The sequence below is a fragment of the Pelophylax lessonae genome (genome assembly GCF_965119305.1).
Source record: "Pelophylax lessonae genome assembly, chromosome: 4".
NCBI classification, from domain to species: domain Eukaryota; kingdom Metazoa; phylum Chordata; class Amphibia; order Anura; family Ranidae; genus Pelophylax; species Pelophylax lessonae.
In genome coordinates, this window is record NC_138771.1 from 298,979,350 (window position 1) to 299,006,437 (window position 27,088).

At 44.2% G+C, this 27,088-nt stretch overlaps 1 protein-coding gene across 1 annotated transcript in view; it reads right to left on the reverse strand.

The window, feature by feature from the left end:
• Positions 1-27,088, reverse strand: part of LOC309555251 (overexpressed in colon carcinoma 1 protein homolog) — a 111,797-nt gene that overhangs the window by 13,961 nt on the left and 70,748 nt on the right. The window contains exon 2 of the mRNA XM_082257152.1: positions 9,303-9,327. Coding sequence (XP_082113278.1) covers positions 9,303-9,327 — 25 coding nt within the window. The remainder of the gene's footprint in view (positions 1-9,302; positions 9,328-27,088) is intronic.

Here is a 27,088-nt window from a genome sequence, read left to right on the forward strand (position 1 = left end):
ATTTGCATTTCCACTTTGTATACTGTGCTTCACTGAGCGAATCATATGTTGTGTAATCATCTTTAGCAAGTCGCATTAAAGTAAATCTTTAAAGAGTTATTACACAAAAATCTTAAATTTAAGTCTTTGAAGATGTAATCAAATTATACATCCCCCCTCATGGTTCTATATATTTCATATTCTCCTGTAGTAACCTACATTAAGTTTGGTTCCCAAGTCTATGCACCTGATACTACCACCATCACAAAAAAATTCTCTTTTCCTCTTTGATTATTGTATTTGTTTTAAAGAAAATGCAAGAGAAGAAGCAAGAACATCTCAAGGTCTGCAGGAGCAGAGCCAATATATGAAGGAGAGATCTTGCCACTGATGTACCCCAGAGGATATAAAAAAAGACTCCTACCAGAGGAAGAATCCCCAAGAAGAGACTTCTATCTAATGGAAGTATGTTGCTCTCCCACTGGCTAAAATGCTGCAGAATTTCAATCAATGAAATGGAATGCCATTAGTTTACTCAGCAAGAAGATGAGTAGGCTTTTAGTAAATACCTCACTGGCAAGCCACTATGAATATCATAATCACTAGTGTAACAAGTGCCTAAGATTCTTTTCACATGGAGCAGCGTCAGCCCCGATCAGCAGGAGATCCATGAACAGATCCCCTGCTTAACAGTATGGATGTCTATTTGTTTTACGTTCGTGCCTGTTCATTTTGTGCCCAGCAGACTTGTACTAGCGCTATGGGCTGCTGGATGTATATGGACTTTCCTGTGCGTTTACATAAGGCTATCTCTGATCTATCGCGTTTAGGTCCCGAAAAAAGGAAAAGGACCTGGATGGACTTTGAGGTAGGCGGGTGTAAATGGACACAAGTCTGTTTACATACTCCTGTCCAAAGAGCTGCATGGAGCTTCTGATCAGGTCTGCCTGGTAAAACTGACAAGTAGACCTGATCGGATTGCCCACGTGAAAGGGCCACAAGAGTTTGGATTAGATTGTGGTTAAAAAGATTTAGGAGTGAGCTAAGGGCCATTTATTTGGGCTGTCTTGGGAAGCTTTACTGAGTGAAGTCCCAAGGCAAAGACCAAGCAATCTGCCTTGTTTGCTATGAAGCCAGTTTACACCACTGCATTGTTCTGGTGTGCGCTAAAAAGTATTACATACAGTACTTTTCAAGCACAGCATGTTGTGACACAAACTACTGCACCACAATACCGCTGCAGTGAATAGATCCGAATGAAATTCTAAGAAAAAAAAAGCAAAACAGGGCAATGCATCAGGATCAATATCGGTGTATTCTACTAGGGATCAACCGATTATCGAGGGCCGATATGCACTTTTCCCGATATATCGGTATCGGCCCCCGCTGGAACTGGCCGATATTGCCAATATTTTCGTGATGTCATTCTGCCTTCTTAGGCCGCCTCCCCTGCCTTGGACAACCTTGTCTGGAGTCGGTACTAGTCTCGTGGGAGTGTATCACAGCCATACACCCACACCCACAGGCCCTGTACCAGCCAGCCAGCCACAGGCAATGTACCAGCGAGCCAGCCAGCCACCCACATCCACAGGCCCTGTACCAGCCAGCCACCCACAGGCCCTGTACCAGCCAGCCAGCCACCCACAGGCCCTGTACCAGCCAGTCACAGGCACTGTACCAGCCAGCCAGCCACAGACACTGTACCAGCCAACCGACCCACAGGCCCTGTACCAGCCAGTCACCCACAGCCCCTGTGCCTGCCAGCCAGCCAGCCACCCACCACAGCATGCCAGACAGTCAGCCACCCACCACAGGGTGCCAGCAAGCCAGCCACTAAGCATTAAACAAAAATTAACATGTTCAGTACCAAATTGTGTCAAAAATTCTTTATTTTTCAAAACTTTAAATGTACAAAATATCGGCCCATATCAGCCGATACCGATATGCGATGGCCAAAATATCAGTATCGGCAACGAAAAACCGATATCGGTCGATTTCTAGTTTCTACCAGGACACACTGGCAGCTGTGGGTTTAGTGCTGCTGGTGTGAGCAAGTGAGTTTAAGGCCCCTTTCACACTCCGTCCGTCGGACGGAGTCTGTTTTTCTCAGCGGGGGATTGATCCGCCGATCCCCCGCTGAGCAGGAGGATGACAGCCGTGTCGCCGCGCTGTGTGCAAAGACACAGCTGTCAGTTCCCCATGCATCTCTATGGGGGAAATCGAATGGGAAAGGGCCGTCGGTCCGTTCTCATCCGATCCGATCGACGGATGGAAAGTAGGGTTTCCATCAGATTTGATGGATCGGATGTCAGCGGACATGTCTCCGCTGACATCCGATGCCCCATAAGGATGCATGGGGGGACCGTTCAGATCCGCCAAAAAAACGGACAGGAGAATCTGAACGGTCTGCCTGTGTGAAAGAGCCCTAAGATTTAGGCCCCTTTCACACATCCTGTCAGTTTGTTCGTTTTTCATCCATCCGTTGACTGATGAAAAATGGACATCAATGCATCTCTATGGAAAAACGGACGTAAATGGGTTATTATCCATTTACATCAGTTTACATCCGCATCCATCGTCATCGTTTTTTTCTTTAAACTGATCAAAGCTCTATTTTTCTTCCGTTACAAAATCTGATCAGACGAAAAATTGATGTACACTGACAAATGGTCAGTTTTTTTATCCGTTTTTGCATTGGTAGTTAATGTAAAAAAAAACTGATGAAAAACGGATCAGCACTGATGAAAAACAGATGGAAAACTGATGAGCAATGATGAAAAAGGATAAAAAAAAAAACTGAAGAGCACTGATGAAAACTGATGAGCATGGATGAAGAACAGATAAAAAACTGATGAGCACTGATGAAAAACAGATGAAAAAATTGTATTTTTGAAAAATAACACACCCTCAAGGAGGATCAGGTCCTCTTAAACCTTGCGGCAAAAAAGAAGCATCCGCAGATGTCAAAACATCCACTTTATAAAACTTTGTAAAAGTGTGCACCAACGACCAGGTGGCCGCCTTTCAAACCTGTTTCACTGATGCCTGACGACGGAAAGCCCAGGAGGCACTAAGTGCCCTAATAGAGTGCGCCTTGACAGGGAAAGGAGGAACCTGACCCCTGATGGAATAGGCCTGAACCACTATTTGTCTGATCCATCTGGAAATGGTCGCAGAGGAAGCAGACAACCATTTCCGAAGTCCATCCTTGAGCACAAAGAGAGAGTCTGACTTCCTGAAAGACTCCGTAGCTGCCAGGTACAACCTAATTGCCCGGACCACATCTAGGGCAATTTCCTTCAGATGTTCAGGCCTGGGACACAGGGAAGGCAACACAATGTCTTTATTAAAATGAAAATCAGACAACCTTTTGGAAGGAACGACAGACAGGGGCAAAGACAGGATAACGAGCCCAGTTCCGACATCCTGCGCGCAGAGGTGATAGCCACTAAAAAGGCCACCTTCTGGGACAGCGTAAGCAGGGGACTCTCCCAAATGTTTTCAAAGACAGGCTTCTGTAGAGCTGAAAGCATCAAATTAAGATCCCAAGGCTTGTTTAAAACGGTATAACCTCGCGCTTGTGGTATTGTGCCAAAATATATAAATAACAAAAGTGACTGTGCATTAAATAGCTGCTTGCTGCAAGTTAAAGTGCTAGTGCCTTTAAATCATAGTAAACCAAATATTTCAGCGCTGCTAATAAATTAAATCAATAAATATATAAATAAATCAAACATCAATATCTCCGTGCAACCTTGTGCAAAATGTGCAAACTAGTGCAAAATGTATATCGTGCAAAATTTCGCAAAATCACACAATAAATAAATAAAAGCTTCATAAAAATAGAAAATCATCAATTATAAGTCCATATAGTGTCCATCAGGTGCAAAAATAAGGTGCTTCTGTGCTTCATTGTGTATATGTATGGGGATGACCCCCTAGTGGTTGTATACTTACCACAACACACACTCGGTAAAAGGCATTCAAGGAACATTTTTGCAGTTTAGTCACAACCTTTCTGCTGCCCTGGAATCCTCGATCGTATGGGAGAGATCCTTAACGGTGGTCTTTTCACATCCGAAATCCCCTCATGGGAAAGAAAAGGCCATCCATAGTGAAGTATATTAAATGAATTTTATTGTGTCCAAAAAAAGAAAACTACTTACAAACGTTTAAAATGTTAAGGCATATGGATCTCGGCTGGGTGGTTGCTGCTTCCGCAGCGTGCGCCTCACCGGCCGGAAATGACGTCAGGTCCGCTCAGCCAATCGCTAGAAGCGTTTCGCCATCCAATCACGGCGTCTTCTGTAGCAGTTTTTATTTATTTATTGTGTGATTTTGCGAAATTTTGCACGATATACATTTTGCACTAGTTTGCACATTTTGCACAAGGTTGCACTGAGATATTGATGTTTGATTTATTTATATATTTATTGATTTAATTTATTAGCAGCGCTGCAATATTTGGTTTACTAAGATCCCAAGGCGGCAACGGAGCCCACACAGGAGGAACCAAATATCAGACACCCTAAAGAAAGGTATGCACCAGGGAGTGTGTGGCCAAAGGTCGTTGGAAGAAGACCGCCAAAGCCGACACCTGGCCCTTGATGGTACTCAAGGCCAATTTCTGTTCAAACCTCCGTTGAAGGAAGGTCAAGATCCAAGCCACCGAGGAGGAGCGAGGAAGAACCCCAAGAGACTCACACCACGCAATGCACGTATTCCACATACTATGATAGATCTTCCTAGAGGTAGATTTCCTAGCTTTCAACAGTGTAGGAATCACCGACTCAGATAAACCCCTATACTTCAGCACCTGGCGTTAACAGCCAAGCCGTCAAAGTCAGCTACTGTGAAACAGGATGGAAGATTGGTCCTTCGGTCAGCAGATCCTCCCTGAGAGGAAGCTGCGAAGGAACGTCGGTGACCTACCACACCAGATCTGCATACCAAGCCTGGCGAGGCCAGTCTGAAGCCACTAAGATGACCGGAATTCCTTCTGCCTCCATCCTGCGTAGAAGTCTTGGCAGAAGCTTGAGAGGAGGGAAGGCGTAAATCAAAAGGATACTGACCCCACGGGGCCACCAGCGCGTCTGTGGCGTCCGCCAGAGGATCACTTGACAGAGCCACGAACCTCTGCACCTTTCTGTTGAGCCGAGACTCCAACAGATCCACCTCGGTGGTCCACCGGAGACACAGCTGATGAACCACCTCCAAATAAAGGGACCACTCCCCGTGGTCCAACACCTGCCGACTGAGGTAATCCACCTGCCAAGTTTCCAACCGAGAATGTGTACGGCAGAGAGGGCTGGAACAAACTGTTCTGCCCACCTTAGAATGCCTGCTACCTCTAGAGCCGCCAGGACACTTCTTGTGCCCTCTTGGTGATTGACATAAGCCACGGCTGTACCCTGAATTGAATACGCACTGGAAAACCCTGAAGACGATCTGTCCAATGATCCAGACACAGTCTGATCGCTCGGAGTTCCAAGACATTGATCAGGAGTCTGGACACTTCCAGCGTCCAGATCCCCTGAGCAGAATGCTTGCCGAGGACGCCGCCCCAGCCAGGCAGGCTGGCATCCATGGTGACCACTGTCCAATACAAGGGGAAGAAGGAATTTCCCACCCAAATCGCCGGAGAATGAAGCCACCATATCAGGGAACAACTTCGTGCCCTGACTCAGCCGGATCTGATTGTCCAGAGGCTGCGGAGTCTTGTCCCATTTGGTCAGAATTTCCCTTTGCAAGGACCTCGTATGGAACTGTGCAAACGGAACCGCCTAGAAGGTATACACCATCAGGCCCAGCACTTGCATGCAAGTCCGGAGGGATGGCCATTTCTTGGACAGCAGGAGGCAAATTTCAGCCTGCAATTTTTTGAGTTTGTCCAGAGGAAGGAGCACTCTGGCTAAGGCCAAGTCCAGAGTCAGGCCCAGCTTTGTGGACAGAAACAGAGCAGACTTCTGAAAATTCAGAATCCAGCCAAACTCCTGCAGAGTTCGTATTGTGATCTCCAGGTTCTCCACCAGAGCAGAGGGAGACTTAGCTCGCAGAAGGAAATCGTCCCAAGTAACCCAGCTCCGCTATCCTCCGTTGGCGTAGCAAAGCTAGCACCGGGGCTAACACTTTTGTGAAGACCCGATGAGCGGATGCGAGACCAAAGGGTAACACCACAAACTGATAATGCTCCTCTCCCACAGCAAAGTGGAGAAAACGCAGGTGACTGACATATATTGGAATGTGAAGATAGGCATCCTTGATATTGATAGGGGCGAGGAAATATTCCTGACACAGGGATGCCACCGCCATTCAAATGGACTCCATTCTGAACTTCTGTACCCACACAAAGCAGTTTAGCACCTTGAGGTCCAGGATTGGATGTGCTTTGTCTTCCTTCCTGGGAACTGTGAACAGGTTTGAGTAAAAACCCTGAAAATATTCCAAGGTCAGAACCAGGACAATCACCCCTTAAAGGAACAGGTCTTGTACCGCCCCCAAACAGGCCCTGTAAGCGGTCTGGGGACAGGGGCAAGTTTGGAAGGAAAAAACCTTGCCGGGGACAAGAGCAAAAGTCGATCTTGTAGCCGGACTGAATGATTTTGTGGGCCCACTTGTCTTGCACCAGGGAAGTCGACAGGTCCAGAAACCAGTAAAGAAATCCCCTCACCCCCGATACGGGTGAGGGCGCACCTTCATGCAGAAGAAGCCTTGTCCCCGGGTGTGGAGAAGCCTGATCTTGGCTTACCAGACCTGGTTCGTTTGGATCCTCCAGAATAGGCCCTGAAAGGCTTAGATCCCTCGTCAGTCGACCCTGGGTAACGAAAAAACTTCTTATGAGCTGAGAAGGAAGGCCCACGTCTACGACAAGGTTCCTTGCCCTCAGTAGCCTGTGGAAGAAATGTACTCTTCCCCCCCCCGTGAGACCTTTAATGATGTCATCCACGGTAGCTCCAAACAGGCGTTCTCCTTGAAAAGGAAGATCAGTCAAGGCCTTTTTTGAAGTCTGATCCATAGACCAGCACTTGAGCCAAAAAAAAAAACCACACTTTAGGACCACTGCCAAAACAGAGAGGCTAGCCATTAAGGGAGCCCCATCCAAAGAGGCATCACAGATAAACTGCAGCCCCTGGACCAGCTGGTCTGCCAGCTTGGCAAAGGCAGGGGGAAGGTGTTCCCCCTCTAGGTCACGTGGTAGGAGCTTAGCCCATTCGGTCAGTTTGCGACACTAGGGCAATGGTGAATACCAGCCTCATTGCCGAAACAGGCAGGGTGTACATAATGCGAGTCACAGCCTCCAACTTCCGGTTAGCTGGATCCCTAAAGGCCGGGAACTCTTCAATTGTAATCATGGTTGCCTTGTCTAATCTGGAAACCAGAGGGTCCACCACTTCTTAAGAAGAGACTCCTCATAGGGGTAACGCCTAGTAAAGCGCTTAGGGACCCCAAGGGGAGGCTTTGGTCGTCCCCACTCTTTAGCAGCAATTCTGTCCAAATAAGCAGGGAAAGGAAACCCCTTTGCCACTGTAGACGGCTTGTGAGTGCCAAAGGGCACCTGCCCCTCCAATGCAGCTTCAGCTGCGTCCTACATCTTAAGGGTCTCACACACAGATACAATCAGTGCATCCACCAGCGCCTTTTCGTGCGCAGTGGCAGACGTGGAGGAATCATTCTCACTATCAGAGGATTCCAGGCGCGTGGTTGCAGATCCAGCAGGGTGACCCACATCCGCAGCGGCCGAATCAGATTCAGGATCTGATGAGATGGATGAGGCAGGGGAAGGCGCTTTTTGCTAGCCCATTGCCCGCAAGCCACCTCTACCCGGGACACAAGGGACTCCAGGACCACCGTCAGTGCATGCATGAATGGCTGGGACCCAGATTGCCCTGCAGCCTCAGAGAGGGGATCAGGTGAGGAAATGTGCTCCAAAGACTCCATGAGTCACCAGGTGGACCCCACAAAAAGTGTAAAGCACTGCTAAGGAACAACTCCCACCGTGCTGGCAGCACCACCCGGTCGCCAGGCACAAAGCACCAAGCGATCCTCAGCAGAGAGGGAGAGGACCCCACCAGACTCGCCACCCACAGAAACAGGCCCCTTCAGCAACCGGGAGAATCTGCACTACACGAGGGGTGATCAGGATGTAAAAATGATCCATAAGTAAGCACCAGGGGATGGAGGAGGGACTCCCACTGCCGAAATCACTGCCCACAGGGCTCCACTGTCATGGTCACCACTATTTCAAATGACAAACCACAAGAAAATGGCCGCCAGACTACACAAACATGGCCGCTGTGTGAAGAAACAGAGGCTACAACAAAATGGTGGTCCCGCACGGCACCACAAGGCTTACAGAGACCCAAGAGGGAGACTAGGCCTCCAGGACAGATCCAGGGGGCCCTCGCAGGAGCCCCCACCAGGTACAACACCCCCCTCCGCACAATCCATCATCCGGTAGCCAGCGGTGCACCCCCTCTTGGCCCCCATCGCCAGTTAGTACCTTGCGCCATCCCAGGACAATGGCCAGACCACCCAAATAGCCCCAGCGTGGAGGGGGGGTCAGGATGAGGGACTTGGCAAGGAGGGGTGCCTGCAGGAAGCAGGGGAACCCAGGGGTCTGACAGTCCCAAGGAGAGGCCCACGTCCACCTCAAAACCCTCCAGGGGGAGAGGGGGGACAGCTACTCACCATACCAGGAACCAGACAGAACCCCTCTCCATCGAAATGGGGGGCTGTCGGCCAGGAGTCAGTCAGCAGCTCTCTGCTCTGCCCCCTCCTCGCTCAATGGAGCGCTGGGCTGTAAAGGGGCAGGGAGCAGCTTGCTGAGAGGCTGAGCCGGGTGTCAGTCTAGGCACCTGGTGGATCTTGATTACCTGGTCATGATGACACGGTGCCTGGACCAACTTCTGTGACGTCAGCAGAGAGCGGACAGACAAACTGCACTCCTGTGATCCATAGAAGAAATACAGCCAAACAAGCTTTGGCTGTATATCTCCTTTAAATGTTTAAAAAGCATACATTTCTAGCACCCCTGACTTACTAAGGTATTAAAGCTGAATTTACAACTGGGATTTAAAAAAATTGTAGCCAATAAAAGCTGCAGGGATTTGAGGATTCTGGAGTCTGCTAGAACATGCTCAAAGTTACTGTCAGCTCTATAAAATTACTGACTGCTGCAAACTGGAGCAACTTACTGTATATTGTAAGCATTGAATAGCAACTATTTACACTGTTTCAGTTATCAAGAAAGCCAGAGCTATACTTCAAACACTTAACATACACATTATGTACGAAAATGCTTCAATTATGCAGAATTTACTTACGTGTCTTTGGAAGGTTCCCTGCAACCTAAAAGATAAAATAAATTGATTTAGAGCTTAGAAAAAAAAATAGCTTTACTTTTTATATAAATTAGCATTACTTTTTATATAAAAAAAGAATAACAGTTGCATGATATATTTATGTAACATTCAATCATAATATAAAAGTGAAATTGTATGCATTAAAAAGTATCTGAGCCCTAATACAGTTATGATAACCTTTTTAAATAGGGCTAAATCCAACATTCCCCTGAAATGAAGGGCTGCTCTCTCTCCTTAATCTCACTATGGGTATGCAAATCACAGGACATTAGATGGGTGGAGGATCTCATCCTATCCTCTCATAACAAACGCAATGCATACAGAACAACATGGTTCTATTGGAATGATTATATGTTCTCCAAAGAAGGAAAGGCCCTCATATTTGGCAACTCCTATTTCACAGTTTAACACCATATGGACCACCTGAGGGGTGCCCTACCCCTAATTTCCTTGTCCCAGCCTCCCCTCACCCCCTACAGTAACCCTTGGCCAGACTTCCCTACCCCCTTCTTGAAACCGTCAAACTCCCAGACTTCTTGGTTTTGACTACCCCTCTCTCCTTGTTTAATACATTTGTCTTTTCTCTTTCCCTACTAGGAAGTTCATGTGTACAGTTACTGTATCCTATACACTCTGCCTTCCTGCTTATACCTTAAAGTGATACTAGAGTTAAGTTTTTTTTTTTTTTGTTAAAAATAACAAACATGATATACCTACCTCCTCTGTGAAGTGGTTTTAAACAAAGCAGCCCAGATCCTCCACTTCTATCCCTTTTAGGTGCTCCTGGCCCCCTTCTCCTTTCGAGTGACCCCACAGCAAGCAGCTTGCTATGGGGAGCACCCGAGTTGAGCTGAAGCTACCTGTGTCCATTCAGACAGGGCACCGCCCCCTTTCTCTCCTGACAAGCCGCTCGGCTGTCATTACAAGGAGCGGGAGGGGACTTTACCCCTCCCGCCGCCTTCCGAGGCTCGCCCGGGTCTCCCGTCCCACCGGGAGACCCGGGCATCCTACCTCCACCGCCGCCGAAGAGAAGACACGATCAAAGCCGCATTCGGCTCTAATCGGGTCTCCATGTAAAAAACCCAGAAGTGATGTCATGACATAACTTCCGGGTACTTGGCGCAGAATTAAAAAAACTGACAGCATTCAAAACAGCCAAACTTGGCGTTTTAAATGCTTTTCAGTGCCGAGGAGGGGTTAGGGATCCCTCCACAAGGAGACCCTTTTGAAAAAAATAATAAAATAAATAAATGTCTGAAAATATCGGCCGATACCGATATCCGATGACCAAAATTTCGGTATCGGTATTAAAAAATGATATCGGTCGATCACTAGTTTGTACCATGCTCAGGATATTATATATAACAAGAATTTACAAAAAAATACTTCTAATGTAAAAATAACTGATCTCTTCCATGTGGAAGTACAACTGATTTAAAACATACGCCCTTCTACTTTATGGCCATATAAGCAGATTTAATCAATTTGCATTAAGTATGTCTAGTTTACGGCAATAAGCCAATGTGCTTTGTTTACTGTTTCTCCATAGTTCCAATCATTCCCATGTCAGCAACTGAAGCTGCAATTCATCTATAGTTTTATATTTTTATGGGCACATCAATAATTCACAATTTGCCTGATTATTACTGATGCATAGTCATGACTGTGGTCCCTTTCTTCTAGATCTCTTAAGTTTTTTAACCCAGGGATCTTACACTGTATATTCCTTAAGAAATCTTGTAAATATTTGAAAAAGGAGGTGGGGGGCATCTTAAAGAAGGGGGAACGCCTAAGGCCCCTTTCACATAGGCGGACCGTTCAGATCCCCCTGTCAGTTTTTTTGGCGGATCTGAACGGATGCCCCATGCATCTTTATGGGGCATCAGATGTCAGCGGCGACATGTCCGCTGACATCCGATCCGTCAAATCTGGACGGATGGAAGCCCTATTTTCCATCCGTCCAGCGGATTGGATGAGAACGGACAGGCGGTCTGTTCCCATCCGATTCCCCCATAGAGAACAGTGGGACCTGACAGCTCTGTCTCCGCACACAGCGCAGAGACAGGGCTGCCATCCGCCTGCTCAGCGGGGGATCGGTGGATCGATCCCCCACTGAGATAAACGGAGTCCGCCGACAGACTGGAATGTGTGAAAGGGGCCTTAAAGTTTGAGAATTTGATTCAATGTATCTTTTTCAACACTACCAATTAGGGGTAAATGCAGAGCTCAAGACAACCAGGAAAATATTAATTCAAAATACAGAGGAACCATTCACCTGTCAAAAGAATTTTTAAAATTCTGTTCAGCCAGCCATGTAAGTTACACATCCCCATCCACTGTACAGCCAGCATGTGTGCTGCTTTTTGGGTCACCTGTCTACTCACCCTTCATCTCTCAGTGTATAGTCTCCTGATAAGTCTGCAAGCTCTGGGGCTGTCCTTAGCCTTACCATACTACTTCAATTGCCTTAAAATAATAGGCAGTCAGAGAATTACATGAACATGTACAGATCTTATTTTGGATCAGTGACTCACTAAACAACAATGCAAAAGTTCAGCCCTAGAGCAAAAAAAAAAAAACACACATTACTAAGGCAGTTTATACATATCACAGATTGTAAAACAAACCCTATTGTTTCTGCTGCCTCATGTTTAACATCTTGGCACCGGCGCCTGCCGGCCCTTTAAGGGGTTTAGAATGCATGGAGGCGGGATTATAGTCATGTGACTGCCATGATTGGTTGTTACATGATCAGAAGGCTGCTGATCCCAAGCAGCCGCAAGCAACAATTGTGAGCTTTCCATTAGCCACCGGTAACTGTGCCAGGAGCGCGCACTCCCTGTGCAGCTCTATTTGTGCTAATGCATGCAAAAATGCTGCCACTTGGCCGCAAGGCCCACCCACCAAGAGGCCATATTTGGGTGCGCTCGGCGCCAAGGAGGTTAAAATGAATACACTCTTTAACTCCTTGAGGCAAGCTTCCTTTGGAAGACTACCAATCCATACAATCACAGTGTCAGCGGACAAAAGGCTTTTCCTTTTAGGCTTCATGTAAACTGGGCGGTTTTACAGCTGCTGTTTTGGGCGTCAGACTTTTTTTTTTTTTTTTTTTTCTCTTTTTTTTTTTTTTTTTTTAAACTGCCTCTAAACTCCCCTGCATGTTATCCTATATGTTCATGCTTTTTAGCAGCAGTTTTTGGCAAGAGAATTTAGAGGCAGACAAAAAAAAAACATCTTCCAGCATGTTCTAGAGCAGCAACGTTTTGGTAGAAAAAATGCTGACAGCTCCTAAACTCTACTAAACGCCGGTGTTCAGCGTTTAGCAGAGTTTTTTTTTTTTTGGAAGTGGAGGCAGCCAGCGTCCTTAACCAGTAAATAGGGCTGCCGTGCCCTTAACAACGGATGATTTATCAGTGGTCAGCGGGATTCCCCACTGACAGCTGAATGTAAAAAAAACATTGTTTAAAATTGTGAAAAAATGGTATGAGGTCCCTCCCCCCAATAAATTCCCAGCACTTTGGGTCTGGTGTGGATTTTAAGGGGAACCCCCATGCCAAATATTTTTTCTAAAACACTGTCTATTATTTAAAAAAAGAAAAATGTAAAAAATGTGCCCCGTCATCCATCTTTAATCGCAATTAAAACCCACCGCCAACATGAAATAAAGCTCCGCTTTCGCCACCTGACAGTTAGGCCCCTTAGTTATTTCAGAGCTGTTGGACACTGGAGCGGATCTTTTTTTTTTGGATTGCGGACGCTGTGATTGATGATAAATCAAGTCCGGGGGCCATTTTTTTTTCTTTTTTAAATAAAGGACACAAAAACTGCCTGCTGTCTTTCCTTACACTACATTTTTTTTTTTTTTGATAAATGAGTAGGGTTACATTATCACATGGGGGGGGGGGGTGCAGGGATCTTGGGGGCTTCCAGATACGGATAACCCCCCTACCCCACAACTACCTAAGGGTTTGGTATAGATTTGGGGGGGACCCCATGCCAAGCTTTTTTTTTTTTACATTTTTGCATGGGGTTCCCCTTAAAATCCATACCAGACTCAAAGTGCCTGGTATAGATTAGGGGGGGGGGGGGGCATCTCGCTTTTTCTACAGTTTATTGGCAGCAATATTTTTTTTACATTCAGCTGTCCGACCCGCTACTTAACCACCAGCTATTTACTGTTTTTTTAAGGACACCAGCGGCCCCGCTCCTTAACGCTAAAGCTGCTACACGTAGCTTTCACTCTAGGCTCAACACTGCTAAATGCCGTAAAAAAGTGCTAAAAAATTTTTGTTTTTTGTCCAGCATTTCTAAAACAGTTTTTAGCTTTCTATTGTGCATGAAGCCTTATTAAAGGTAAACTTCCATCATAAGAGAATAGAGTAGATTTGTTTATTTTTCACTAGCCTTGGAAAGAAGAACAGAACAGCTCTGATAAATACCAAGGACAGAAAATACATCTGTTCTGAGCTTTAAAAATGAACTATATTCTCTTTTCTAAATGCAGCTGGCAGTCCTTTTCACTGCTTCTCTATTATCTCAGAAAACTAATGATGAACAAGCAATATCTGCTTTATGCATGATTTACTAAAGAATGAATGCATTTGCATAGAAAAAAATTCCCGTGATCCACCCCCAATTCAGGCCAGAAAATTCAAAATGACCTATCTCCTTACTGCTGGGCCTTCCCAGGGCTGGAGTCAAGTGTGCATTGTCATTCATGCTAAATGCCACCCCTAAGCACATATACGTGCAAGAAAACACACGAGTCCTTAAAGCAGAGTTCCACCCTGGGAAAGTATTTTTTAATAAAAATACCCCAGGGACAGTCAGGGCTAGTGCATTCCACAATGGCTAGCCTCTGATCTGTCCCGGGTTGCACTTACCTTTTAGAAGAAATACTTACCTTGAAAATGTATTGTCCAGCGCTGCCATCTCAGGTGTGGGCAGCTTGAAGCCAGCGCGATCCTCTTCTGTGTCCTCTTCCGTCTTCTTCGGTCCCACGATGCACTGCACCGGCCCCGCCGACACTTCCGGTGCCACAGCGTCATCCCTGCACAGCTTCTGGGCACACCCAGAAGCTGTTTAGCAAGGTATGATGGCGCCTACACCGAAACTGACGTCGGGGCCGGTGCAGGCGCATTGATTCCTGGGAGCGATGACGTTCAGCTCCCAGGAATCATTGCAAGCCAGGAAGTGACGAATCGCCGTGGCCGCCGAGGGGAGGAAGAGGAAGTAAGGTAAGTATATTTTCTTCTAAACAAGGTATGTAAAAAGAAAAAAAAAAAATGCGATTATCCATTTGTTTTTCAGGTGACCCGGAGCAAGAAGATGGAGGTAAGTATAAATTTAGGGTGGAACTCCGCTTTAAAGTGGTAGTAAGCTTAAAGTGATTGCAAACAATTACCTTGTAAAACAATCCATTCAGTTTAAAATAGAAATGAAAGGCAAAACATCTGTGTATAGATATAAAAAGTACATTAAATATTTTTCCCCCCTTTTTTTTTTTTTTTATAAGTGATCACATCCCCTATGTTACTTGTCTTCTCAGCTGTATAAGAGCATGTGGGTGGAGAAGCAACAGTTCACTGAGCTTCCCAGTGAATGTCTGTGCAGGGGAGGCATGTCGCGACAAGACTGATCATTAGATGAAAGCAGTCTGAGTTCCCAGCATAGCTGGAGAACTAAACATGCTGTGTTCTCGTGCTTAGTGTGGTCAGTTTGTAATAAGAAAGCAGTGGGGCTAGCAGGAACACCAGGGATTTCACATAAAGGAAGCAATACAAAGAGAACAGAATACTCTTTCATACACGTTCATGGTACAGCAGGCACATATCAGGAATATGAAATGTTGGGGTAACAAACACTTTAAGCCTAGTACACACTGAAAACTCAGGTCAGAGCCGCTGTACTAACAATCCGACATAAGTACAGCGATCTCCCCTGCTGTATTATTGTGTACTGACAGGTGTTCTCTGGCTGTATTTTTAGGGTTGTTGTCCTGCTGGAAGGTGAACCTCCGCCCAAGTCTCAAGTCTTTTGCAGACTAACAGGTTTTCTTGTAAGATTGCCCTGTATTTGGCTCCATCCAATTTCCCATCAACTCTGACCAGCTTTCCTGTCCCTGCTGAAGAAAAGCAACCCGACAACATGATGCTGCCACCACGTTTCATGGTGAAGAAGGTGTGTTCAGGGTGATGTGCAGTGTTAGTTTTCTGACACACATAGTGTTTTGCTTTTAGGCCAAAAAGTTGAATTTTGGTGTCATCTGACTTAGAGCACCTTCTTCCACATGTTTGCTGTGTCTTCCGCATGGCTTCTTGCAAATTGCAAATGGGACTTCTTATGGCTTTCTTTCAACAATGGCTTTCTTCTTGCTACTCTTCCATAAAGGCCAGATTTATGGAGTACACGACTAATAGTTGTCTTGTGGACAGATTCTCCCACCTGAGCTGTGGATCTCTGCAGCTCCTCCTGAGTTACCATGGGCCTTTTGGCAGCTTCTCTGATTAATACTTCCCTTGCTCGGCCTGTCAGTTTAGGTGGACAGCCATGTCTTGGTAGGTTTGCAGTTGTGCCATACTCTTTCCATTTTCAGATGATGGATTGAGCAGTGCTCCGTGAGATGTTCAAAGCTTGGGATATTTTTTTATAACCTAACCCTGCTTTAAACTTCTCCACAACTTTATCCCTGACCTGTCTGGTGTGTTTCTTGACCTTTATGATGCTGTTTGTTCACTGAGGTTCTCTAACAAACCTCTGAGGGCTTCCCAGAACAGCTGTATTTATACTGAGGTTAAATTACACACAGGTGGACTCTGTTTACTAATTAGGCAACTTCTGAAGGTAATTGGCTGCACTAGATTTTAGTTAGGGGTATCAGAGTAAAGGGGGCTGAATACAAATGCATGCCACACTTTTCAAACATATTTATTTGTAAAAAATTTGGAAAACCATTTAGAAAATTATACACACTGCTCAAAAAAATTAAAGGACAAACTTTGAAAATACATCACATCTCAATGTGGAAAAATATCATGCTGGATATTTATACTGATATGGACTGGGTAATGTGTTAGGAATGAAAGAATGCCACATCCTTTAATGGAAAGTAAAATTATCAACCTACAGAGGGCTGAAAACGCCCCAAAAAGTAAAGTGAAAAAATTATGCAACAGGCTAGTCGATTTTGCTGAAATTGCATTGCAGCAACGCAAAATGGTAGTCATTAGTTTGTATGGCCCCTACGTGCTTGTATGCATGCCTGACAACGTCGGGGCATGCTCCTAATGAGACGACTGATGGTGTCCTGGGGTATTTCCTCCGAGATCTGGACCAGGGCATCACTGAGCTCCTGAACAGACTGAGGTGCAACCTGGTGGCGTCAGATGGACTGAAACATAATGTCCCAGAGGTGTTCTATTGGATTTAAGTCAGGGGAACAATGGGGGCCATTCAATGGTATCAATTCCTTCATCCTCCAGGAACTGGCTGCATACTCTCGCCGCATGAGGCCAGGCATTGTCATGCACCAGGATGAACCCAGGACCCACTGCACCAGCGTAGGGTCTGACAATGGGTCCAAGGATTTCATCCTGACACCAAATGGCAGTCAGGGTGCCATTGTCTAGCCTGTAGCGGTCTGTGCGTCCCTCCATAGATATACCTCCCCAGACCATCACTGACCCACCACCAAACTGGTCATGCTGACCGATGTTACAGGCATCATTAAGTTCTCCATGGGTTCTCCAGACCCTTTCACGTCTGTCACATGTGCTCAGAGTGAACCTGCTCTCATCTGTGAGAAGCACAGGGCACCAGTGGCAGACCTGCCAATTCTTGTGCTCAATGGCAAATGCCAATCAAGCTCCATGATGCCAGGCAGTGAGCACGGCCCTTAGGTCACCCTCATAAAGTCTGTTTGATTGTTTGGTCAGAGACATTCATACCAGTGACCTGCTGGAGGTCATTTTGTAGGACTCTGGCAGTACTCATCCTGTTCCTCCTTAAACAAAGGAGCAGATACCGGTCCTGCTGATAGGTTAAGGACTTTCTATGGCCCTGTCCAGCTCTGCTAGAGTAACTGCCTGTCCAGTGGAATCACTTGAGACTGTGCTGGAAGACACAGAAAACCTTCTGGGAATGGCACATATTGATGTACCTGTGAAGTCGCGGTGCACAGCGTGCACCACGATCGCGGAGCGACATGCACGGACTTAATATCATTGAAGTCAATGCAGGTCGCCCCAAAGTAGTACAGGACCCTTTTTCTAAGTCGGAGCGAATTGTGTCGCTCCTATTAGAACGGGTCCTGTGCTAATCTATGGAAGGCGACCCATGGCGACTTGTCAGGTGACCAAGTCGCCTGACAAGTTGCCCCAGTGTGAACGGGGTCTGGATGAGAAAAAGGTATAAACAAATGTTACATCCTGCAAAAAACACTCATCTCTAGATAGAGTTAGCTTGCACATCTTGACTTTTCTTGAAATAATAGATGTTAGACCTTCCCCCTCTACTGCTGAAGCCTCACTACTGGTCCTTTATTGATCTGGGCAGACTCACAGACCAACTGGGAAGCTCAGAAGATGGGGCCCTATGCACATCTTTTAGAGGAAAAGCAAATTATATAAAATTCCAGCTGTTTATTTCCTTGGATCCACGAATCGTTTTTTGTCATGTGTTATTCATTAAAGGTAAACTGCTTATGTACTTTTTTCATCAACCTACGTGTATTGTCCAGGTTTGGTACAAGTTTACATTATTGAGAATATTCACACAAGTCTTTCTGGATTGAAAAATACCGGCATCCAAATGGATAGACTAAAAGTGTACTTTTCTAAAAAATATATTATTTTTATAAAACTCAAAGAGATCGCTGGGCAGTGCAACAAGCCATGAGCTCTTCTGGAAACCGCTCATGGAATCAATTTCATTTCATAACTTTTGTGAAAGGCTTCAAGAGTCACTGCAGCAGAAAATAATGCCTAGTTTGTCATGAGAATGCACAAACAATACGTCTGTGTGTATAAGCTGTGCTCTGTAGGACACATCATCCAAAGAGACAAGGAGCGCTTAAAATAATCTTCCCAACAAATACATGGATTGTAAGTAAGCTTGCAAAGAATGTCTGGCTGCACAAAGAAAATAAAACATTCATACAGAAATTAGTACTTTAAAAGGTAATTGCATCTAGGATATGTGACAATATGAAATGATATTTACCGTACTGTTAGGATATGTATACAGTATACCCTATTTAAAAGAAAAATAGCATGCAATAGCAAATAGCATACTCCTTTGTGTGTAATGGGGTGTAGCAGACTTGATGATTGTAATATAGGTAGCTTCTGTAGGTAAATATTTTGGACTCCAAGTCCTCTACTGAAGGTGAGACTAATCTCACTTAAAGCATGGGTGCTCAACCTGTGGCCTTCAAGTTGTTGTGGAACTACAAGTCCCATCATGCCTCTGCCGTTGGGAGTCAAGCTTGTAACTGTCAGCCTTGCAATGCCTTACAATGCCTCATGGAATTTGTAGTTCTGCAACAGCTTGGGGGCCACATGTTGCGCACTCATGGCTTAAAGTGATCCTGCAAAGAGAGAAAACATAGGAGCTCCAAGTTTCCAGTTGTTATTAAAGGTGCAGACTGGTGCTTTTTTCCTAATCCTGGTTTTACTACCCAAAACAGGCACCAACATTATATTGTCTGGACTCCTATACCACATACCTGTTTCAGGTCAATTCAAACCATGGTGAAAACCACTGGCCGATAAGGCCCCATCACAGTCAACATTTAACCACTTGCCAACCAGTCACGTTGACTGTACTGCGGCAAAGTGGCTCGTTATCGTCTGGCGACGTAGACCTACGTCACCAGACATTCCCCACTCTCGGCGGCGCACGCGCGCCGCCGGAGGCTCGCTCCCGCTGTATTCAGTTACAGCGGGAGTCGGGCCAGGGGAGGAGTGGCGGTGATCGCCGCTGCTCTTCCCCGATCGTCTGGGATCTAGTGTGGAAATCCGCCCACTTGTGTAAACAAAGCGGGCAGATCTCCTAAGTGACAGGCAGGGACAGATTGCAGGGTTCAGCACAGCTGAACCTGCGATCTGTCCCTGTGTCATTAAGTCACCTCCCCCCACACACGTCAGTAAGCACCAGGCATACATTAACCCGTCCCTCTCCAATAAAAATTAACCCCTTCCCTGTCAGTGTAATTTTTACAGTAACCGTGCATATTTATAGCACTGATTACTGTAGTAATGTTACTGGTACCCCCAAAAGTGTCAAAAATGTCAGTCAAGGGTCCAATCTGTCCGGCGCAATGTCGCAGTACCGCAAAAAAAAAAAAAAAAAAAAAAAAAAAACGCAGATCGCCGCCATTACTCGTTAAAAAAAAAAAAAACACCAAAAATGACAGAAATCTTTCCCTTAGTTAGTAAACGCAATAACTTTTGCGCAAACCAATCAAAATACACTTATTGCGATTTTTTTTACCAAAAATATGTAGCAGAAAACAAATTGGCCTAAAAATGATAAAAAATTTTAATTTTTAAATTTGTTTGGGGGGGGGGGGGGGGTTTCATATAAAAAAAAAAAATGTGAAATATATTGTTATTTTTTCAAAATTGCCGCTCTTTTTTTGTTTATAGCGCAAAAAGTAAAAATCGCACAGGTGATCAAATACCACCAAAAGAAAGCTCTATTTGTGGGGAATAAAATGACATAAATTTAATTTTGGTATAGCATTGCACGACCGCGCAATTGTCCGTTAAATTAACGCAGTGCCGAATCGCAAAATATGGCCTGGTCAGGAATGGGGTAAAACCTTCCGGTCATAAAGCGGTTGAAAATACGCTCATTGAGAATTTTTTTGTCAACGACATGTAGCTAAATACATTTTGACCTAAATATATGACAAAAATGGAATATATTGGATATTTTTTAACTGTCAAAGTAGGAAAATATTGTTATTTTTTCAAAATTTTTGCATATTTTTATTAATATCGCAAAAAATAAAAAGCGCAGAGGTGATCAAATACCACCAAAAGAAAGCTCTGTTTGTGGGAAAAAAAGGACGTAAATTTCGTTTGGGTACAGCGTTGCATGACCGCGCAATTGTCAGTTAAAGTCCCACAGTGCCGAATCGCAAAAAGTGACCTGGACGTAAGACAACAAAATCCTCCGGTGGTAAAGTGGTTAATAAGGCAAGGGTATCAGAATAGCAACCTTTGCTGCTTACTGTTCATGAAGTCAGATGGTAACCACCATCTCTTCCCTGTGTGTGGTCTTTTGGCTGTTTTTATGGATAATGAACTGTTATGATGGATAAGATGTGTTATGAATAAAGAGATATTCAGAAGATCCCAGGTGTGCAGCCTCCCAGTCTTCTTCATTTGTCCTAGGCTGCAGTAATATTGATGGCAAATGCTTCAATACCATTACAAGCAAACCTAAAATCCTCACTTATGAATGATGGGCATTTAAGTCATTTCAAACTTCTCACTCCTCGGCATACGTGTCCAAATCTGAAAGGAAAAGTCTCTTTCAGGAAAAGCCAATCCTCCCTGCAGGATCTACCGAGAATAAATGAGTGTTCAAAGATTCTGTTCACATTATTAAAGTGAAAATAAAACACATCCTGATGATTTTGATCCATATAAAAACATTAATAAGCACTTAAAGTGTTACTCAACCTAGGAGCCTGCATTCATTTCATCTGGTCTCCCACAATACACTGAAATTAATTTATTTTAGTAAATATAAACTGCTAAATACCTTTTCTCATAAGTAGTATTTAGCAGTCTTGTGACTATTATCAGTGTCTGGTGAAGTTTTAATTTAAGTTTTCTGGCTGTCCTATCAGGATGAAGGACCCCTCACCCTCTGTCTGGACAGTGCTGATTGGTCCCGTGCTGATCACATGCACCCTCCCAAGAAGAAAAAAAAAAAAACTCTCCATCAATACACACCAAACTGAGCATGTGCTGAGTGCCCCAAGGCTCTGCACTATCAACGGGTGGATATGGGACTGTGGAAGAAGGGGAGGATCAGAGAAGACCTCAAACAACCTTTTTACACAATGCAGAGGATTAACCCCTTAGGTTTCACAGTGAGTATATAACAGGCATGTTTTACTGCATATACAGATTGATTTGACTGTTGTGGGTTTAGTAACACTTTAAGTCATTTCAAACCGCTAACTCCTTGGCATATGAGTCCAACTATGAAAAGAAAAGTCTTAGCAAAAGTTAACCCTCCCTGCAGGATCTACCGAGAAAAAAAAATGTGTCCAAAGATTGATCTGTCTTCATTATTAAAGTGGTAGTAAACTCATTCATTCTGCATTAAGATAAAAAACCTGTGTGCAGCAGCCCCCCTTATACTTACCGGTGCCCAATCTCGATCCAGCGATGTGCACAAGTGCCGAGGCCGTCCAGGACTCTCCCTTCTGATTGGCTGAGACAGCAGCGGCGCCATTGACTCCAGCTACTGTCAATGAAAGTCAGTTAGCCAATAGGGAGAGAGGGGCAGGGCCTGAACTGCAGCTCTGTGTCTAAATTGACACACAGAGCTGCGGCTTTGCTAGAGTGCCCCAATAGCAAGCTGTTTGCAGTGGGGGCACTCGACAGGAGGGAGGGGGTAGGAGCAATGGCCAGGGACCCAAGAAGAGGAGGATCCAGGCTGCTCTGTGAAAAACCAACTGCACAGAGGAGGTAAGTATAACATGTTTGTTATTTTTCCTCTGGCTCTGTCATTTCCTCTGTCTATGGCACTGCTCCAAGATACCACGAGACTGCATTCCCATTCACAAGCAAGTTTGCTCTGATTCGAGGGACTTTACTCCACTTACCCATAACAACTTGATAAAAAATAATGTTCTTTAGGAAGGAACATACATTGCACATTAATAATTATACTACAAAAATAAGTGTGTGCTGTAAATTACCTCCAGCATTGCTCTTGTTTCTTCTTGCTGGAGGCTGCCATTTTGCTGAAGCAAAGAGTCCCTGAGCAGAAGTAAATCATAAAGTGGAACTAAACAAACCATTTAACAGTTTCAAAAACAGTTACATTCCTGGAATGCTGGGATCGTTTACTGTCAAATTTGCTTGTTTCCTCAACCACACTGTAAAACCATCAAATGGCTGGTATCATAACTGATCGCATGTAGTTGCAGATCAAACAGAAGCAGCTTTCTTGGCTGTAAAGGATTAAAGGGTTTAGTTCAGCTTTAAGTCAGCAAATTGTCCTCTACAAATTTGCAGTGCCTAAAAATGGAGAGCAGCTGGGTATGTGCAGAGCAGAGTAAGACAATGTATTACTGGATTTTAATCACTTCAGATCTGGAAGGTTTACCCCCTTCATAACTAGGCCACTGCGTTACTTTAACTAACAATTGCATGGTCATGCCACACTGTACCCAAATAAAAATTTCCCCTTTCCCCCCCCCAAAAATAGAGCTTTTTGGTGGTATTTGATCACCTGTGCAGTTTTAAAGACCAACAATTTTGAAAAAAAAAAAAAAAAACAATATTTTTTTACTTGCTGCTATAAAACATTCCCAATAACAAAATGTAAAAAATCTAATTTCTTCATAAATTGAGGCCAATATTTATTCTGCTACATATTTTTGGTAAAAAAAAAAAAAAATCCCAATACATGTATATTGATAGGTTTGCGCAAAAGTTATAAGGGCTAAAAACTATGGTATATTTTATTTATTTAATTATTTTACTAGTAATGGTGGGGATCAGCAAGTTATTGGAGGATTGCGATATTGCAGCGGACAAATCAGACACTAAACTGACACTTTTTTGGGGACCAGTGACACCAACAGTGATCGGTGCTAAAAAATATGCAGTTACTGTACTAATGACACTGGCAGGGAAGAGGTTACCATCAGGGGCGATCAAAGGGTTAACTGTGTTCCCTGGGAGTGATTACTAACTGTGGGGTATGTGCTTTGACTGGGGGAATATAAAGATCTGTGTTCCTGCTTAGCAGGAACACAGGATCAGCACATTTCCCTCTCACAGAACCTTGGTCTGCCTTGTTTACTGCCGCAGTATATCTGCGCGGGGCGGTCACTAAGCGGTTAAACATCATAGACACTTATTTTTAATGTTTTACATAGCTATACCTGCAAAAGGGGCCAGCCTAAAGTAATCTAGCAGGGCTTAAATTTCTGAGTAAAGTTCTACTTTAATGCTAAAGGTTTTCAGAAGCTTTACTGTGCTTCCTTATTTAAAAGGAGCTTTAGAGGGTCAGAGTTTACTACTGCTTTACAGTGATATTAAAGCCTCTCGTCTGTTAAAGAAAAAATTAAAAACATATCTTACTTACGTGCTCTGTGCAGTGGTTTTGCACAGAGCAGCCCCAATCCAGCTATTCTCAGGTCCCTTACCGGTCCTCCTGACCCCTCCCTTCTGTACCCAGAGCAAGCAGCTTGCAATGGGGGCACCCAAGCAGGCTCAATCCCGAGCCAGGGCTATGCGTAGCCATTCACACACAGAGCCAGGGGCTCAGGTAGGTATTAAAGGTGGTGGGGGGGGGGGGGGGGACTGCTCCACAGAGGACGTTTTTTACCTTCATGTCTAGAATGCATGAGGGTAAAAAACCTTGAGCCTTTAGAACCACTAAGTATGAAAAGATGAACAGTGAATACAACTGCTGCTAAAGCAGCTTGTTATTTTTTCCGTACTGCAGCTTGAGCTTCAGTAGTCTATTTGCCTCTGGGCTTAGCCTAAAAAAATGGGTTATAAAATCAAGAAATGAGTTGCTATTTGGAGCCTGATTTCTATTTTTTATTGTTTTATATTAGTGGTCTTCAAACTGCGGACCGTTGCTTGCCTTTGTCCGACCCTTGAGGCAATATTCCTGCCACTGACACTAACAATGGGGCATAATTCCTTCCACTGTCACCAATGATGGGACATAATTCCTTCCACTGTCACCAATGATGGGACATAATTCCTTCCACTGTCACCAATGATGGGACATAATTCCTTCCACTGTCACCAATGATGGGACATAATTCCTTCCACTGTCACCAATGATGGGACATAATTCCTTCCACTGTCAACAAAATTGGGGCACTATTCCTCTCACTGACACCAACTGTTTCTTCCCCCAATACCAAATATTGGGCATTGTTCACTCCCACTGTGCACAGTCCGGCCCCCTAAAGTCTTAAGAACAGGGAACTGGCCCTTTGGAAAGTTTGGCGACCCCTGATGTATATCAAGCAAATATACTTTTTAAAGCAAAAACGATTATATGTTATAGATTTTGTCATGTCTCCATCATTATATTGTCATGTTATTCTTACGAGAGTTTTCACAATGTGTAATTTACTGTGTAACCTACTGTTCATGTTGTACCAGCGCCATCTAGTGGCCATTTACATATATCACATATTACATATTGGAACAATATTTTTGTCCCAGTTCAGCTACCATAGCTTTCACCTATGAACTTTGGTGACATCATCTTCCCTCCATATCTTGTTTTCTACAGGAAACTCAGCTAGAGGAAACTCAGCTAGTTGCATCCTCCATCATCTTAGTTTATGGCGGCATCGCTGGTGTGTATACTCTTATGGATGCTTAACATTATCATCCTGTATCTATGTCTTGTGTAACTTACATCTTGTGCACATTTCTTGTATTTGCATTGCTATGTACAGTAATGTCTTATATGCATTGCCACATGTCAGTATACATTAGTAAGTGTATTCTCTTTTCTGTTCCACAGTTTTACCACTCTAATTTCACGTATTTCCTTGCAATAAAAGTTGAAGTTGGACCTTGCTCCTTTGTCAATGCATTGAAGGAAATCAGGGTTATACTGCCTGTCAATCTATGTACCCTCACACATAGGGAGGACAGAACACATTTTTTTACCGGCATACTTGCATGTCACCTAATTGCATCCTCCATCTCTGGCTGCGGCACCTCTGGTAGTTTATTCAAATTTTAGCAAAGGAGAATATTTAAACCCAACCCTACAATCCAAAAATCCAAGTCTTGGTAAGCTATCAGTAGACCCAAGATTGTAGAGTGTTTGGGGGGCCAGCACCCTCAGATTGGATTAAATTGAAAGGAGTAGTTTTTAAGGTAAGCCTAGGCTATTTATTGTTGGTTGTACTTCGGCACTTCCAACCACTCCAATGGGTTTACAAGTCTTTACCCATGCAGTTTTCACTTTAAATGCCTGTCCCACAGGCTGCACAAATTTACCCTTTTTTTTCCTCTTCCATCGCTCTTTTTAGCCACCAGGAGAGAGAGTGTGTATTGCTAGAGGGCTTTTTTTCTTTGGAGGGTGCATGTGATCAGCAAAGGGCCAATCAGCACTATCCAAACAGATGGTCAGGGACCCTGCAGCCTTATAGGACAGCCACAGGATAATGAAAACTCCTCCTACATTTAAAAGGTGAGAACTTGACGGTAAATGTTTAGATGTGATTTGTCAGTTTTTTTGTAAATTTCAACATTAAAGTATTACTAAACCCAAGGCCCTGCATTCACTATATCTGGTCTCCCACAGTACACAGAACATGTAAATGCAATTTTTTTAAATAAATATATGACTTCTATGAGTGTCTGGTTAAAGCCTGTAGGAGGATTTTTTTATTCTCTTCAGACTGTCCTATGAGGCAGCAGGACCCCTGACCCTGTGTCTGGACAGTGCTGATTGGCCCAGTGTCGATCACATGCACCCTCCCAAGAAAAAAACCTCTCTTGCAATACACACCAAACTGAGAGCCAAAAAAGGGTCACAGGGAAGCTCAGGGTTCTGCAAAGTGTCCCAATTTGAGAAACATCTTGAATAAAGATTTTTTTATAAGGGAATTCAATGCTAAAAGTCTATGGAAAACTATGGGTAAGACCAACCTGACCTTTCTTGTTGCTAAGAGCTAGATTCTAGTAAAGACCTGTTTGTAGGGAGGCCAGAATGTGAGGAATAAAGTAAATTCTGGGATTGAACTGACTGCGCTCACACCAGGCAAAGTAAGATTTTCAGGTACAGTCAGTCCCCGAGTTACAAACATCCCACTTATATATGACTCATACTTACAAAGAGAGGGAGACAACAGGAAGTGAGGAGAAATCTAGCCCTAAGGATAGAAATTCACCCCTGTAAGAGTTCTCATGGGAAAAAGATGTCCCCACTGAAGATTTATCACCAATCCTTGTTTCCATGACAACCCAAAATTTTCAAAATCCAATCGCCACAGGGACAGAAAGTGAGGTGAAATCTTCTGAATACGGATACAGACAGCAAAACAAAGGTTACAGGGGTATTAACCCGTCCATATGCTATCCTAAACCTGTATAGCACCCTATAGCTAACTAAGAGTGTTGCACCAAATGCAAAGGTGAGTGGTCCAAATTCAAGGCTCAAAGAAACATTACACGCTGTCCCCATGGCACGGTGTTAGGGTATGGCCCCTAAGGATTTACTGAAGTTGTGAGTCTATAATCCTTGGTCTATGAATACATTACAGGAGAACATGTCCTGTACTGTATAAATAAGAGATGTTTATTCTTGCATATATTGTTCTTCAATAAAAAAAAAAAAAAAAAATATTATATATATATATATATATATATATATATATATATATATATATATATATATATATATATATATATATATATATATATATATATATATATATATATATATAAGGGACAGGCACCAAGCTTGCCAACACAGAAGTAAGGACTGTGAAAAACATGGAAGAACAA